At 40.7% G+C, this 16,942-nt stretch overlaps 1 protein-coding gene across 3 annotated transcripts; it reads left to right on the top strand.

Annotated features, from left to right (window-relative positions):
- The first annotated feature begins 1,077 nt into the window (after nt 1-1,077).
- sec24d (SEC24 homolog D, COPII coat complex component) lies at nt 1,078-16,752 on the top strand. 3 transcript variants are annotated; one of them, XM_020630487.3, is made up of 24 exons: nt 1,105-1,181; nt 1,652-1,755; nt 2,178-2,383; nt 3,153-3,255; nt 3,523-3,644; nt 3,815-4,138; nt 4,507-4,628; nt 4,805-4,916; nt 5,143-5,270; nt 6,692-6,830; nt 6,962-7,077; nt 7,823-7,947; nt 9,276-9,467; nt 9,712-9,805; nt 10,519-10,635; nt 10,722-10,892; nt 11,405-11,501; nt 11,828-11,973; nt 12,073-12,211; nt 12,615-12,733; nt 12,852-13,031; nt 13,889-14,080; nt 14,488-14,577; nt 14,992-16,752. In XM_020630487.3, exons 3-24 carry the CDS (start codon nt 2,233-2,235, stop codon nt 15,130-15,132), a joined length of 3,120 nt encoding a protein of 1,039 aa, XP_020486143.1. In that variant the 5' UTR covers nt 1,105-1,181; nt 1,652-1,755; nt 2,178-2,232; the 3' UTR covers nt 15,133-16,752. The 3 variants fall into 3 exon arrangements, with proteins under 3 accessions (XP_020486144.1, XP_020486143.1, XP_020486145.1); XM_020630489.3 differs by having other exon boundaries at nt 1,160-1,181; nt 1,655-1,755; XM_020630488.3 differs by lacking the exon at nt 1,652-1,755 and having other exon boundaries at nt 1,078-1,181.
- Nucleotides 16,753-16,942: the final 190 nt, after the last annotated feature.

Below are 16,942 nucleotides of genomic sequence, written 5' to 3'. Positions count from 1 at the left end.
AAAAGCATCTTAATAAAGAGAGGGCGGCCACATGGTACTTTGGAGCTGTTATCCGGGATATTTGGGTTGATATTAGTCTTCAAGGGGCTTACAGAAGATTGTGAAGAACACACCACAGATCTACTGTAGGCTAAAGTCTGACTTCCTAACACAGATTGCTTCACACACATAGGAATGTTCTCGTGATTTAGGCCTAGTACAGCTGTAACATGCAACTGAATGCTTGTTTTTACGCTTTAGTGTTATAAGTGGGATCTATAATGATTCCTCTTATGCCCCCCCACCCACCCTCAGTTAATTTACAACGTCAATGTTAAGATTTTATAAACTGAGGCCTAAATTGCAAAATATAATTCCTAACTCATTTTCGACCAACTTGTCCACAAAACAAATATTAAAGCACATTTTTTTTAAACTGTGAAGATATGTTGTTTATCAGAAAAATTGCAAATTGGCTGTCAATGTTGAATGTTGTGACAATATAGGCTACCACTAAATGTCAAGGACTAACAGTATCTAGGGCTACATCCCTGCTTATTAAACATACATTGAAAAAAAATATCTTACATTTGATTACAAATATAGCTATACTATGCTTAATAAATCATTATATCCCACAGTGAATCATATCAACAATTAATTCTACAATCCCATTCTAATTATTAAAATCTCAGCTGCGCGAGATGCGTTACTATCAGAGAAAACAGGTAACGTGTTTAGTTTAGTGTGCACAGGTCCACATCCCTACATTGATTTGCTGACGTGTATGGGTTCCCTCTATTTAGCGCATGCGCACAGCGCCTGACACGACTTCACAAACATGTCAAGGTAGCCAAAGAAAAGACGTCGACCACAACCAGAAGTTCAATTATGTACTATGTGTGGCGTCCTTAAACACATTCTGGCACTTCCTGAATATTAAAAAACAAAATCCTTTAATTGGGCCTTAGAAATATACATAGCCGTAATTTGTTATATAATTAGGTCTAATATCATATTTAAGAAGATTTTATTTCGGGAGCTTTTATTTTGAAGTGCCAAACCGGAAGCTGTTTGTATCCTTAGGAAACTTGAAACTGCGTAACCAGCATAGCGACCGGCGCTTTGGTGGAGTTTGACGTGGCACTCTGTTACCACTGAGGGCATTAGACACGGGAGCGGACTCTGGCCCCTATATTCAGGTAAATATTACCAGACCACTATTTACACATGTAGCACCATGTAAAGCCTAATGAGAACAGTCTTTTATTTTTATTTTTATTTCTTTAATCTTTTTAAATGTATTCTTTCCTGGTGCGAGTGGAAACTTTGTAGTAATTTCCGCGTAGCCAGCAGCGAGATGTTTTCTATCAATATGCAATCAGCTGTGAATGAGGTGTTGTCATGTTACTCCGCTGTTTTGATAAGTTGGTTTGCTATCCTCTCTTGCTGAATTATGTCACCATGAAAGAGAATAACATGTGTAATTTCAGCTTGAGGTGAATTGAAGGAGGGGTAAGGGATGCTCGGGATGTTAAGCCATCATAACGGTGTTTGACGTGGCAATTCTCGGAAGTTGCAGATACTGATAACTACTGAAGTGGATGATTAATCAGGTTTATTTAATCTTCCTTTTTTTTTGTGTGTGTGTGTCAATTTGTGTATTGTGTAGTAGGGAAAGGAATTTAATTCAGTAAGGACGCAGCTGTTGTTTTTGTTGACCCAGCTGTGCTGAAGTTTTACTCTGAAGGGTTCACACCATCAACACGTTTACAGGCAAGTTGACTGCAGTTTTATTTAAAAAAAAAAGAGGCTCTAATGTTAGTATCAGAATCCATAGGTTTGGGCCAATCACATTGAAGATAATGGGATTGTAAACAGAGCAAACAAGTCTATTAACTATCAGCCTTTCTTCTGATTCTAAATGAGAAATGTATGAAGATAATGTAATGAAGGATAGGCCTGTCTTATCTGTAAAGAAGCAATGTCAAAAGTCCATGTGACACAGTGTTGGTGATTGCATGAGGGCAAATGTCAGTTGTTGTTGATGTGGCTTTAGACGCATGCAAGTTATAGTGTATGCAAGACGTTAACATGCTGGGTGCAAAGTGTTTCAAAAAGGCACCTTTAAATGCGTTAACGTGTACGTACGCGTAAATTATGAACTTTAAATTTCCATTTTTTTTTCAACTTGACAGGTTGACAAACTCCTTCATCCTGGCATGAGAAGACAGTAACACTCATCCCATCGACATGAGTCAACAGGGTTATGTTGCTGCACCCCCATACTCCCAGGCCCAGCCAGGGATGGGGGGCTACCAAGGTGGATTTGGAGCTGGTCCCGCACAGCCCCTCTATGGACACTATGGGGGACAGCCTCAGGCATTCACAGCTCCACCCACAGGTACACCGCTTCTGCTACTGGATTGTTGACCCAAATGATATGATAGCTGTTTTCGTTAACAAGTTCAATCTTGTCTCCCAGCCAGATCTGAGCATTCATTGTTGAATAGTATCAAATGTGGAAACTGAAAGCTCACAATTCTCAAGCTTTCAAAGAAGAGATAAGCCGAGACAAATACTTCAAAATAATAGGCCTTAAGTAGTGTTTTGCACAATATGAGTAATCCTTGTATCAAGTTGCACTTTGCTGCTTGTAATGTATTGTTAATTATGATTTTCTCTAATGGAGTACATTTGTGTATCTTACCTTTACCTTTACATAGTCCATTGGCTAATATTTCAAGCATGTATGTTAAAAGAAAACCTATAAAGGCAAATATACCATAACTTTATTGGCTTAAGTCTAAAAAAAAAAAAAAACCCACTCTAAATCAAGCTGTGCATTAAAAAGTTCAAACAAATGGTCCTACATTCACCAGAGTCTCTCTAGAGATAATGACTTACTCATGGTGTGTGGAAAAGAAGAAGGCCCAGACAACAGCAAGATTACTACGTTTTCTTAACAACAATGTAGACACTGTGTTCAACCCTGGAATCAGGTTTCTGTTTGACTCAAGCGTTATAGGGCAAACTACAGAATAAGCCATGTGAAGCATTACTTCTCAAGTCACATAAAGGTGCTTTGAAAACCTGTCTGAATATACTTTGTATTTACACCTGAAAACCAAACAATTCACTGATATATGTCTGGTGTCCTTAACTCACTGCAGGTATGATGAAATCTCCAGTCTCATCTGCTGCTGGAATGCCTCCACCTCCAGTGTCCAGTCAGTACAATCCAAATATCCAGCAGAATGGTGCGCACCCGCAAAGGTACCAATCTTCCCCCAAAAAGCAACAGTTTGGTCCTGCTAATTATCTCCTGGTACAAACACAAGGAGAATAAAAAGAAAGATTTCTATACTTGTGTCTTTTGATCTCGTTTTCAATCTCGAAGATCATGAAAGTAAAAAAAAAGGTTACCATGCAACAGATACATTTAAATCATCTTAGTAACGTTTTCAACAGATCCAAATGTTGAGTAAATCATGACCCACGCTGTATCTAGTGTACTCTGATAACTGTTATTATACTCCTCAGATATCCTGCTCCACCAGCTGCTTCCTCGGCATATGGACAACCTCCACAGTCCCCATACAACAGCATGCCTCCAGCGCAGCAGCTCACCAATCAGATGAGTTCCATGAACTTGGGGAACTATGGTTAGCCTGCTTTTTACTTTTTCACGTTATTCTATGAACAGGACGTGTCGTGTCATGTATGCCATGAACTTAAACGAAGCAGCCTTAGAAAGAAAAGGACAGGGTGTTAAAAAAATGACTGCAGCGTAGTACTCACCGGGTTGTATATTCTCTTTTCTTGATTCTTGCAGCCCCAGGTCCCATGCAGAGCCCGCCCCCTCCAACAAGCTCTGTAGTTCAGCAGCCTTTCCAAACAGGTCCTCCTCCAACAATGGGCCAGCAACAGATGCCTCCAGGCCCGCAGACACCCCTCATGCACCCCCAGTTGTCTCCTCCACAGCTATCCCCAACAAGCATGGCAATGGGAGGTCCACCAATGACAGGCCCTCCAATGACAGGTCCACCGATGGCAGGCATGGGAAGGCCCTTCCCTGGGTCACCTCCTCCAGGACCTGGAGGTTTCCAGCAATCTGGCCCTGGAGCTGCTGGTCCGCTAGGATACCAGCAGCAAGCAGGTAACTGTGACATTTTACACCTGAAATGTCTTCTACAAAAAACATTACTTTCAGATACATGGTCATCATATCAGCATGTATTTCATCATATCTGAGGTTAAAAGAATGACTGTCTTTCCTGTTACAGTATGTGTCTTTGAAGCTTTATCCTTCTCTGAAGTTTCTCTGTGTCATAGAAGATTTTTTGTTATCTGAATAAGAGTCTGGATGGATCATCAGTACTTGTCCTTTTAAAGTATACAAATTAGATGCCTCTTGTTCTCATATTGGCACAGTTAGCGTTACACAGCATACATTCAGTTAACACAAACTAATTCCATTGTACACAGTTATAAACATTAAACTGTTCATTTGCTTTTAATGTAAAGGTCCATTTGGAGGGCCAATGGCAGGGCCCCAGCCGGGCATGCCGGGGGGCTTCCCTGGAGCACCAGGTGGACTGGCTGGACCACCACAGAAGAAACTGGATGCTGATTCTATCCCCAGCATTGTGAGTATAGACCCCTAATCCTCCTGGGATTTGATATGTTCATATACCAACATACCGTTTATGTTATTCCACATGAACCAGCAGTTTGTAAATGTAATTATTTAACAAGAAAATGACCCACTGGACTAATCCAGAGACATCTGATTGTATTGTAATGTATAACTTGTCTGTTACAGACTCAAGTCATTGAGGAAGACCAAAGAATTCAAGGGGGGAAGGTCTACAGCACAAACATCAGGGGACAGGTTCCACCTCTGGTCACCACAGACTTCTCAGTACAGGACCAAGGTAACTCATGACAGCCTTTAAACATATCCTTCTGCACTAAGTATGTATGGGAGATGTTAATGTGAAGCAAATGTTAGAAATGCTTTGAAAAAAATAAGGGTTGTTGTTATTGGCTAGATCTGATAGTGCGCATTTAACATGCAAAAGTCCACATTTGTATCAGAGTGGTATCAGGATCTTTTTTTAAGTGGTAACATCTGCATTGTTGATGTTTCTGTTTGCATAGGCAACGCCAGTCCCAGATTCATGCGCTGCACCACCAACACCCTACCTTGCACTGCCGATCTGGCCAAACAGTGCCAAGTGCCCCTGGCTACCATAATCAAACCCTTTGCCAGTTTGCCTAAGGATGAGGTAAGTTAGACATTTATTCCTAAAAAAGAGAGACTCTTGCAGGGAAATGATAAATGTTAATATGCACAAGTGTCCCCAACTGATTTAGATTTTATTATTGGCCGCCAGTTATGTTGGTTAGCATCCATCCCTTGAGTAGCTGATTTTCAGCATTGTGCCCAGAGTTTTGATGAATTTTCTCCCACTCTGTATATTTACACATACTACGCATACTTTAAGTCAGTCTGTACTTTTCCATTGCGTATGTGGAGTCTTGAAAGAAAAGAAAATCACACAAAGCAAAATTCTTCTAATGTGTCCCACATGAAAACCTTGTTATACTACATAGTCATCTTAACATTGAAAGCAACATTTATGAAAAAAAAAAGCAGTATTTCTGCAGTAGCAAAACATAATACTTGTATTTGCCATGGAGGATTCTGTCATATGCTCTCAGAGAAGTGCCACTTGTTTGCTATGTGAGTTAAGTCTAACTGTTACATCAATTCTTTAGTAGTTCAGGCCTTAACTGCGACATCAGCTTTTAACCAGAGGATAGAGATTTGTATATTTGCTTTAGTTTTTAAAAGCACATAAAAAAAAAAGTTGCACTAAGCAGCTTTTGCTGTACTACAAAAGTTAATTTATTCTGTTTCTGACTCGTCCAAGAATCCTGACTTGGATGTTTTCTCCTGCTCTTGCCTTGTCCCAGACACCAGTTGGCCTTTTTAGGCAATGTTAGCCTTCTCTGATGTGGCCCAAGGCTAATTAGCTTGTGTGTGATCTGCATGGACCTCTGGAAAAAAAGACAGAAGGTTGAAACAAAAGAGATCCAACTCGAGTGTTTTGGACTCTCAGATTTGATTTCATCTGGTGAACAAATGGAACAAATACACACGACTGATATACTGAAAAAAGAAAATGTCAATCCTCTGCATTTGTTCGAAAAGCATGCTTTAGTTCTTGGCTGCTGCTTGCATTGTTTGGCGATCCAACAGGTTTGGTTCTCCTTACTGGGTAAACTGCCTCAAGATAACGTGAACACTTTTACTCTCCACCTTAAACTTTCCAGTAACTTTAAACCTGCTTGTGTGTCTGTATGTGTTTAATGACAGATGAGTTCATTTAGAAAACACGTTTTTTTTTTGTTGTTGTTGGACTTTGTCAAAGCTTGCTGACAATCTTAAATGAATCTGATTCAGACAGTCTTCATCATCTGCAGGGTCGTAGTGTTTATATTTAACGGCTTCAGGATGAGCATTTGCAGTCCAGGATAGTAAAATGTTTCGCGTATGAAAGTGCGGTGTGTTTTATTTTTGGGTGCCATGGAATCTACACGTATAAACAGTACTGTATGTGCAAGAGTATTGCTCCAAGTACAGGAAATATTGCTCTGATTTTCTTTGGAGCAGCTGTTTTAAACACTGTGTGTCCCTGTGTAGACCCCTCTATATCTCGTTAACCATGGCGAGACGGGGCCCATCCGCTGCAATCGATGCAAGGCCTACATGTGTCCCTACATGCAGTTTATCGACGGAGGTCGTCGCTACCAGTGTGGTTTCTGCAGCTGTGTCAACGAAGGTACGTTTTGAAAGTTTTAGATTTAAGTTACATGACTGGATTTGAAAGGAGAAGAAAACAGGTTCACATTTCTCTTTGAGTATATTGTCCACATCTATGTTCAGTTTTTTTTTTCTTTTGCCTTACCCTAGTGCCAGTCTTCTATTTCCAACATCTGGACCACATGGGCAGGAGGGTGGACTTCTATGAAAGGCCTGAGCTTTCTCTGGGGTCCTATGAGTTCGCAGCCACCCTGGAGTACTGCAAGGTAGAATACAGCGACTGAAGATTCTGTTCACAATTTATCTAAAATAAAGTAATGCAGAATGGATAATGTCAGTTACTAAATCATATGTGAAACGTTAAAAAAACAACCTTAAATCTCAAAACATGAACTATGCCTTATAGTAAAGTTGATGCATCCATGATTCAGCACCATTGCATCATCATATCGACTCTTGTGTTATTCATGGCCAGCTGATTATATCTGAACTGAATGCAGAACAGAGAGTGTTCAGCTCAGTCCAAACACTGAAAAGACACTTATCAACTGTATGTCCCCAATGGAGGCTGTGGTTTATGGGAACAACATTAGAGGGTCAGAGTGATCAGGCAAAGCTGAGTCACTCCACTGTCCTACTTTCCCTCTGTTTATTATGACTTATAAACAGCCTCCTCAGACCAGATATTAAACAAAGGCCTGCAAGGTAAGTGTCTTGACATGGGTTGTAGCGGTGGAAACATAACAATATCTTACTGACAACACCCCCCCACAAGCACAGACTCTCCAGCCATTGCCCTCCATCCAAAGATTTATAACTGTCATGGTCTCCTTGTAGCGACCCAACGCTTTCAGAAAGCACAAGAAACATGTCTAGTTTGGGCTTTTGACGAGCTTATTCAGGAGTTAAAGTTCAATTTCCTGTTAAAACCGGGTTTATTTAGCCATGTCAGCCTTGAAAGATTTCCAAATAGCTACTAACTCATTCACCTGCTGCTCTCCTCCCACGCAGAACAACAAGCCTTCCAACCCTCCTGCCTACATCTTTATGATCGACGTGTCTTACAACAACATCAAGAGCGGACTGGTCAAACTGATCTGTGAGGAGCTGAAGACTCTACTGGAGAATCTGCCCAGGTACGCACAAGAAATTGCAGACACATTCGCAGTGTATTCGAATCTATTTTGAATGTGAAACTAATTCTGTTAATACCGCTCAAATGAAACATACCAAAAAAAAAAAACTCCTCAGGTTTTCTAGCCAACCTATTTGTTCCCCTCAGCTGAATAGTCCTGCATGAGGGTTTGCAGATGGTGGGTCTCCGTTAGTGACGATGCCAAAAATGGAAATATTATTGTGTCGACTCTCGTCATCATCCAAAACAGAAATCTTTGTGCTCGATACAACGCAGGCTTTGTGGTAAACATGAATACAGAAGACCGTTTTTTGATATACTGCACAGTAGGGGATGCAATACTTCTCTTGGTTACTCCTAAAATAACTTGGTAACGTTCTTTTTCTTTGTTCCACCTCATTAGTGCCAGCAGCAATATACCTCAATCGGTCTTCTGCCATGACATCATTCTTAAAACATGCACTAGAAGTGAACTCTAAGCCCCTTCTTCAGCGGTGATTCAGTCTCTTTACTTTAGTTTCAACAAGGCACTCAGACTGAACTATTTGGACACCATGCATTGTATATGGTTCATGTAATTCCTGAGTGTTTGCCTAATATATCTTCAATTCACTTGCGGACAGCTAGAGCTCAGTTGAAGTAAATTCAGATGTAGCCATTGTGTCTCCTTTTGATCAGTGAATGGTGTGAAAACCATTCAAAGTGAAGCTTTTAATGAAAACACCTGTGCATGATATTCATGGAGCACAGTTTTGCAGGAAAAGCACATTACATGTTTCTTAGCATGCGGCATGTCTGCATGATTTAAGATGAGGGATCTACAGACTGCAGTTTGAAGTGTCAGTAAAGAATGCTTTTGAAATTACTACAGTGGTGACAGGTTTGGATGTGTGGCTTTGGTCTCAGGTCCAGCTCACAGTATTCTGCTACACGTCCGCTGTGTAGATGTCGATATTTTTTTCGAGTCACTCATCTACTACAGTCAAAAAAAGACAATTTGTGCAAACTCTAATTTTTTCAAGTCTGTAATTTTTTGATAACTCCTGCATAGTTTCCAGGAAGGAGTTAGTCTGACACTAAATAAAGTATATGTGTTTGAAGGCAACCATACAATTCTGTTTGGTAAAATCATGTTGAAAGATATGGCAATCAAAAAGATATCAAGATTTTTATTCTGTTTCCTCTTCCACTAGAATGTCTGTAAAGATTCTCAATAAAATAATAAAATGTACATTTTGCTTCACATTATTAGAGAACAGGGACATCGTAGGAGTAGTGACAGTATTAAAAGCGTCATGGTATTCACTGATACTTGTTCTTCCTCACCAGAGAGGAAGGTGCGGAGAGCTCTGCCATCAAGGTTGGCTTTGTCACCTACAACAAAGTCCTCCACTTCTACAACGTGAAAAGTGCTCTGGCCCAGCCGCAGATGATGGTGGTGTCGGACACGGCTGAGATGTTTGTCCCGCTGCTCGACGGCTTCCTCGTCAACTACGAGGAATCGAGGGCTGTTATCTTCAAGTAAGATACAGCTTTTTCATGAAGTTGCGGAAGAACTGTTTGTCTTGGATTCACCATGCAGTGGTCTAAAGTTTTAAGATAGTTAATCAAAAGAAGTGTTTATTTTTGCATCACTGGGAGGTAAAGTGGTTCTTTTATTGTATTGTATTGGGGTTCAAATGTCCTCAGTCAACTCTTAAATGCATGTAAATGAAGTACATTAAGATACTGCCTAAAGCCATACTCCTGCCCCTCTTCTCTGCAGTCTGCTGGACCAGATCCCTGACATGTTTGCTGACACCAACGAGAGCGAAACGGTCTTTGCCCCTGTCATCCAGGCCGGTGTGGAGGCATTTAAGGTTAGCCTCAGTGTGACATCTGTCAACACAGAGCGGGAGAGTAGGAGGCCTCCTGCAACTTCCCAGGAGCATGTTCGGCTAGGTCTTGATGTAGACTCTGGATAAGTGCAAGGCCAGATGTAATTGGCACAGTTTGAAGCTTTCTGTTTGATAACTAATAGTGTTTCTCAATCTGAAACACCCTCTTGCCACTAATCTCCTGATTCCTATCAAATATTAAAGCAGCCAAAATAAATTCCGCCGTGTTTTTGTAAAAAAAAGGGCAATCATTTTAAATCTGAACTTGAAGAGAAGCTGCACAAGGTTGCTTCAGATGAGTTTGTATACTGTGTTTTGTTTGACTCTCCCCGATATGTTTGTGTTTACTTTAAAGTCCAGCAAACTTTCCCAGTGATATGAGGTCTTTCTTTTGGCATGCAGCGAAGGAAACGTTCACACAGCTTTTAATTGGAAACAGTTGTGATATTACACAACAGCAACCAGCCTGATAGTTATTTATTTATTCATGCCTGCTCATGTTCCTATTGTTTGTAGGTATTGCTTTTCATTGAGCAACACGGAGCGATCTCTGCTAATAACGTGTCGTATTTTTAGAAGAACCGGCTCCAATGCAGGAACTTCTCACCTTGTTATTGTACTGTAAAACTAAACACAATATAGTAAATATAAACAACACACTGTCTCACCAATGGGACCTTTTGTCTACTCTCCAGGCAGCAGAATGTAGCGGAAAGCTCTTCATCTTCCAGTCCTCCATTCCCACGGCTGAGGCTCCTGGCAAACTGAAGAACAGGGATGACAAAAAGCTGGTCAACACTGAGAAAGAGAAGGTGAGCGTGATTATGTGTTGACTGAACTTCATTTTGAATTTAAACTGAATTTACAGACTGCTTACATCTCGTTTCCCCCCCCGTAGACCCTTTTCCAGCCTCAGAAAGGAGTGTATGAGCAGCTGTCAAAGGACTGTGTGGCTCAGGGCTGCTGTGTGGACCTCTTCCTCTTCCCCAGCCAGTACGTAGACTTGGCAACTATGGGGGATGTGCCGTCACATACTGGAGGCTCCATCTACAAGTACAACAACTTCCAGGTACAACATACCTTTTCACAGTACACATATGGCACTTACAATGAACAAAAAGATTCAATGTTTAGGTTTTATTTCCTGTCGTAGATGTGGAAAGTCAGAGTTTTACATACATCAGAGGAATTTTGTTTTATCAACATATGGGATTATGCACAGTACCAACACTCTGTTATAGAAGTCTCCCATAGGAATGGTAGAACAAGCATGGGAAATCCAAGCTGAACAAACACACACTTCATATTAAGGCTGCAGAATTCAGTTTAATACTCAACCTAAGCATGCCCTAAAAGACATAAATATTTAAATTTTGTGTACACGTGTTCAAACTGTCCATTATGATAAATCATCAGTTTTCATGTTAGACATATGGACTAAGCTGTTTTAGTGCTTTTATGATCCCCACTCTGCTGGTCGTCAGCATGAGACCAAATCATGACAACACTGCCATCTACTGGCTAAACCTTGTGCACATAAAACAAACGTGCTGCTGACTGTGATATTCTTCATGTTGCCAGGTGGAGACAGATGGAGAGCATTTCCTCAGAGACCTGAGGAAAGATGTACAGAAGAGCATCGGCTTTGACGCCATCATGCGAGTCCGTACCAGTACAGGTAAGGAACACATTGACACTTTGGTAAAGCTTGGTTATAAGAAGCTCTAAATTCAGTGTTTTATAAAAAAGTTATTTGATCTACTTAAAAACAACTTTTTTTTTTTTTTTTTTTTTAGATTTTGTTTTTGGACTTTTATGACTTTATTTCAGAGGACAGTGGATAGAGTAGGAAATCAGAAGAGTGGAGAATGAAATGAAGGAAAGGAAGCCACAGGTCGGACTTGAACCCCCGGGCTGCTCGCTTGGAGGACTATAGCCTCTGTACATGGAGTGCTACACCGTTGGCGCCCTCCCTTAATGATCTTCTTTTGTGTGTTCCCTTAGGCTTCAGAGCCACAGACTTCTTTGGTGCCATCCACATGAACAACACCACAGATGTAGAGATGGCTGCTGTGGATTGTGACAAGGCGGTGACTGTAGAGCTGAAGCACGACGACACGCTCAGTGAGGAGACTGGAGCTCTCATTCAGGTATAAACACTGAGAAATGTGCCTTAAGAGTAAACGTGTGTTATCTGGAGTGAAAACCTCAACTTTGGTTCTAACTCACATATACACTCTGTTTCCCAGTGTGCCTTGCTGTACACTACAATCGGCGGGCAGAGGCGTCTCCGCATCCACAACGCCAGTCTGAAGTGCAGCTCGCAGTTGATGGAGCTGTACAAGAGCTGCGAGACAGACTCTCTTATCAACTTCTTTGCCAAATCAGGTAACAGCTTCAATTCTTTTGAATATAATGTGCTTAAAGCGCAGATTGTAGCACAAAGTCAACTCTCCGTCCTAAACTGCAGTTTCATCTTGAATTGACCCCACGCATCACTTGATAATCTCCTCCTGCTCCCAGATTTATGAGAAAAAGAAATATGACTTGTGAAAATAAGGACCACATGTTGCCACAAAATAGAGATGAGCCTTTCTGTAATCTGCACATAGCGATCCTTAGGTACAGCTTACTGAGCCACAGTCACCTTCTTTCACTCGTCCTGCTCTTAAGCTCCCATGTCGGCTTTTTATTTCATCTTCCATCTTTTTTTTTTCCATTTAATATTCCCCGTCTTATCCTCTGGTCTTCTTCTGTCTTTTAATTTTTTTTGTTTCCCATGCCCACTCAGCTTACCGTGCCATATTGAACCAGCCTTTGAAGAATGTGAGAGAGATCCTGGTCAACCAGACCGCTCACATGCTGGCCTGCTACAGGAAAAACTGTGCCAGCCCCTCTGCTGCCAGCCAGGTCAGTGCGGGACAACACCTGGAAGGGCATTTGTTGAATTCAGCATTTGATACATGATCGATGAACGTGTCTGAAAATCAAGATTTTTCCTCATTTTTATACCTTACTCCACATGTAGCTGATCCTGCCCAGTTCCATGAAGGTGTTGCCAGTCTACATTAACAGCCTTATGAAAAGTGCTCCTATGGTCGGCAGCACCGAGCTCTCAACAGACGAGAGAGCCCATCTAAGGCTGTCGGTCATGGCCATGGGAGTGGAGGACACGCAGCTGTTGCTCTACCCTCGTCTCACCCCACTGGTAGGGAACAAACTAAAAAAACAAACAAACACTGGGCCTCATTCTCCAACATCTTTCAACGTTTCTCCTTAAATTTCCTCTTAAAGTTCTTAAAAGACAGATTCACTCATTCAGTTGTCTGCACCTGCGTTCTTAAATTGATGAATGCAATTCCATTGCCATCTACGTTTGAAGCTAGGTAAACGCCCCTCCAATGCCCATGTAAGGGCATGAGACTGCTTGGCTGTGTACACACACAAATTACACTGAATTGAAAGATGAAATAGAGACATCAGAAATGCCCAAATTCCAATTTGATAAGATACATTTAACGCTGTCCCCAGAAAAGGGCACACACACACAATTCACTGAACTTAAATAGTTTGAGCTCAGCTATGTCACAATTCTTCAGAATTTATTCAATTTGATGGTGGGAGTATTCTTAAAAACTGCAGCTCTAAAATGATTGGGCCTGTAAGAGGATAGGTCATTTAAATACATGTGTGTAAAGGCAGGTTTTCATTGTCAGCATATATTTAATTTCTGCTACTCAGTGCTCAGCAGTATTTAGAATTGAACATTTGCATCTACAGTTTAGACCAATCATTACATATGTGCAGTTATAATTGAAATAAAAAGTTGGAGTGACATTTTCATTATAATGAAACGTGTTATTCAATGAGTTGAAGATACCTCAATACATACAGTTTGCACTGAAATGTGCACAAGTGTTTGTCGATTTTCTTCTTAAAGAAGAACAAACCAGGTTAACTGAGTAGACGTTGTCATTCTTAGCCAGTGTGCTGAACTGCTTGGAAAAGCTAGTGTGTGTAAACTAGTGTGTGAAATGAATGCATGTACGCCGTTTTTATTTTCAGCACAACATGGACGTCAGCAGTGAGGCTCTCCCTGCCCCAGTGCGCTGTTCAGGTGAAGGTCTGACCGACTCAGGCATGTTCCTGCTGGACAACGGACACTCCATGTTTCTGTGGCTCGGCCAAGCTAGCCCGCCAGACCTCATCCAGAGCATCTTTAATGTTCCCTCCCTCGGCCACCTGCAAGGACACATGGTCAGAATAACAGCATGTATTTAACACAGCTTTGTTACGTCTGTGGTCCCTGGTATTAAAGTATGGTTAGAGAATGTCTGGTGAATAGACAACTCAGAAATTAGAATGATTAAATGTAAGCTGTGAAAAAAACTGAACCGACAGTCAGTGTTACAAAGATTTATATGTAGTTTTAAAGCAAACACCACTTCACCATGTGCTGCCCATAAATAAGAGAAGAAAGCAGAGCAGATGTGTGTCAAAGCATGCTTATAGTACTACTAGGTCATGAAAACAGTTACTGGCACTCTGTTTAGAATTGTTTGTGCAACAAAACATGATGGTGCAAATACATCTCATGAACTCGTGCCAGTGACCTAATCACCATGACTTTAAGGTCTTACCAAGTGTCTCCCTTTGTTTTTCAGTGTGCGCTGCCAGAGCTGGACAACCCATTGTCCAAGAAGGTTCGATCCATCATCGACAGTCTGCTTGAAAAGAGGCCGAACTCTATGAAGGTAAGAATGATATCTAGAGACACAACATAGACCCAAGAAAACCTTTGCACTTAATAACTTTATTTTTAAACTAGAAAACAACAACATCAATTAGTACCAGAGTAACTTTTGATTAAAGGAACACAGGTAAAAGAGAGGTAAGAGGAAATAGGCCATGCAGCTTTTAATTGAGCTTTGTCTACCCCTAGTGGAACAAGTCAATAATTACAACACCCAAGAAAAAACATGCAGAAATACAAACAAACAAAGTATTTCCATGGATGTGAATAATAAAACCTTTCTGTAAAAATAAATGTATCAATGAATAGTTGAGAACATTTAAGAGAACTTAGGAAACTGTACACATTGGAAATGTAAAACGTCTGATGAGCTGCATGCAACAGATCACATTTGCTGACTTTTCTCCTCCCTCAGCTCCAGATCGTGAAGCAGCGAGACAAACCGGAGATGTTTTTCCGGCAGTTCCTGGTGGAGGATAAGGGTCTGCACGGTGGAGCTTCCTACATGGACTTCCTTACCTACGTTCACAAAGAGATCAGGCAGCTGCTAACTTAACCCCTCAGTGCTTGGCCTCATTGTCCTTTGAGAAACCACGGCATCTCACGGGCCATGTACGAACTTCACAGGGTCCGTCTCAAACGGCTGGATGGTCCACTGAAAGCAAACTTTTTAAGTGTTTATCAAAGACAAAAGATGAAAAGAGGAACCCAGAAAAAAAAAAAAAACCTGTCGAGATTTAACCCCCCAGAGTACGAAGCTGCCTTTCCTATGAGCTTTTGTCATCACACAATATTTTCCTCAAATAACCACTTGTCACATGAACAGCCTCCCTGGAGAAATGAGATGGACAAAACATGCAAAAACATTTCATGCACAGTCTCTCTGTGGTTGACTGTGGAGCTCGGGATGACATCATCGCCTGAGGCTGGAGTGCATTTAGGCATAAAGCCCGTTGGCAAGAGCAATACGACATATCTCCACTGTGCAGTCAAAATCCACTTCACTTTGCAGTTCTATGCGTTTATGACAAGGGGTTTTTGTAGGCAATACTGTAGATGTTCACTTGGGAAAAGAGCAAACTCCTGTGAATACTAAGTTCAAATGGAGTGTTAGCAACAAACGTCTGAATCGTTCCTTCAAAAATACATTTTACAGTATTTATAATGCTTACGGCTCCTATTTTTATCTAACTTTTGTGGTCTTAGAAAGAGAAAACGTATCCATATAAACATCAAAGTAGTGTATTCACAGTACTAGATACTTTACATTTAGTGGAAACAATGCCGAAATAAAACCCACCCAAAACATAATCGACTTTAAGCATTCCATTCACACATATCCTTCTTTAATAATCTCATTCTCTGACCATTTAAAGCAGTTCTTTTCTCTTCACATTGTGCAGAAACATGTCATTATCTTTCTTTCAGGGTACAATTAAAAGAAGACAGCTGTTGATGTTAGCAGGATGAAAACATTCCCCCTCTCTGCACAGAACCTCAAAATGAAAAGGGTGAATTAGGGCTAACTATTTAAATTTGTAATGAGGAACAGGAAGGGAGCACTAATGATGCTGGGAGGCATCAAAGGGAAGAAGTTTAATGTCAAACATTTCCAGTAGTGACACACAAAAAAACCCTGTAATTATGATGCTTCTGTGTAAAACTCAAAAGTTCAGTCTGGCTAACATTCAGTAAAATGTCGTAACTGTAATCTGCTAAATTGTCTGTAATGATGACGTGTAACACATCATACTTTGTTCATTGCTTGTTTTTGAAAAGGAGGTAATAGCTTCATTGTAATTCATGTATGCATTCAAGAACTATTTTTGTGTTCATATGGCCTACAAACAGTCTTTTTGTACAAGAAATACAGAACGTACTGTGTTTTCAAAATATTACCAAATGCCTTAAGTTGATATAATAGTTGTTAAAAATATGTTAAACTTTATATGTCCTCGAGGTCTGTGGCTGATTTCAATCTTCTCGGTTTGTATGCAAACTTATCTCAGGTAATTTGAGTACCTTACTATTTGAAGTTGGAAGAAATAATTTCAATATAACTGGAACAACGGACGTTTCCTTTACGAATAGACGTGGAGATTCACAGGCATGTTGGCCATGTACATTTCATTGCAAACCCTTAACCAATTCTGTCTGAATTAAACTGTTCACATAACTTTTGTTGCTCTTTTTTACCCCTAATATCTCATGAAATAGATTTAGGATGTAAGAAAAAGGACACCATTAAAGACAAAAATCTGTATCAACTTAGCTGGTTTCTGATCTGCGATACAGTCCTGCTGGCAGTGTTTTTTTTCTCCTTGTATTATCCTCTTACCGCCACAAGGGGGCACCAGACGCCGACT

Source organism: Labrus bergylta, chromosome 22 (assembly GCF_963930695.1).
Source record: "Labrus bergylta chromosome 22, fLabBer1.1, whole genome shotgun sequence".
NCBI lineage: Eukaryota > Metazoa > Chordata > Actinopteri > Labriformes > Labridae > Labrus > Labrus bergylta.
The sequence above is the reverse complement of the archived record's forward strand: the minus strand, read 5'-3'. Positions and strand labels throughout refer to the sequence as shown.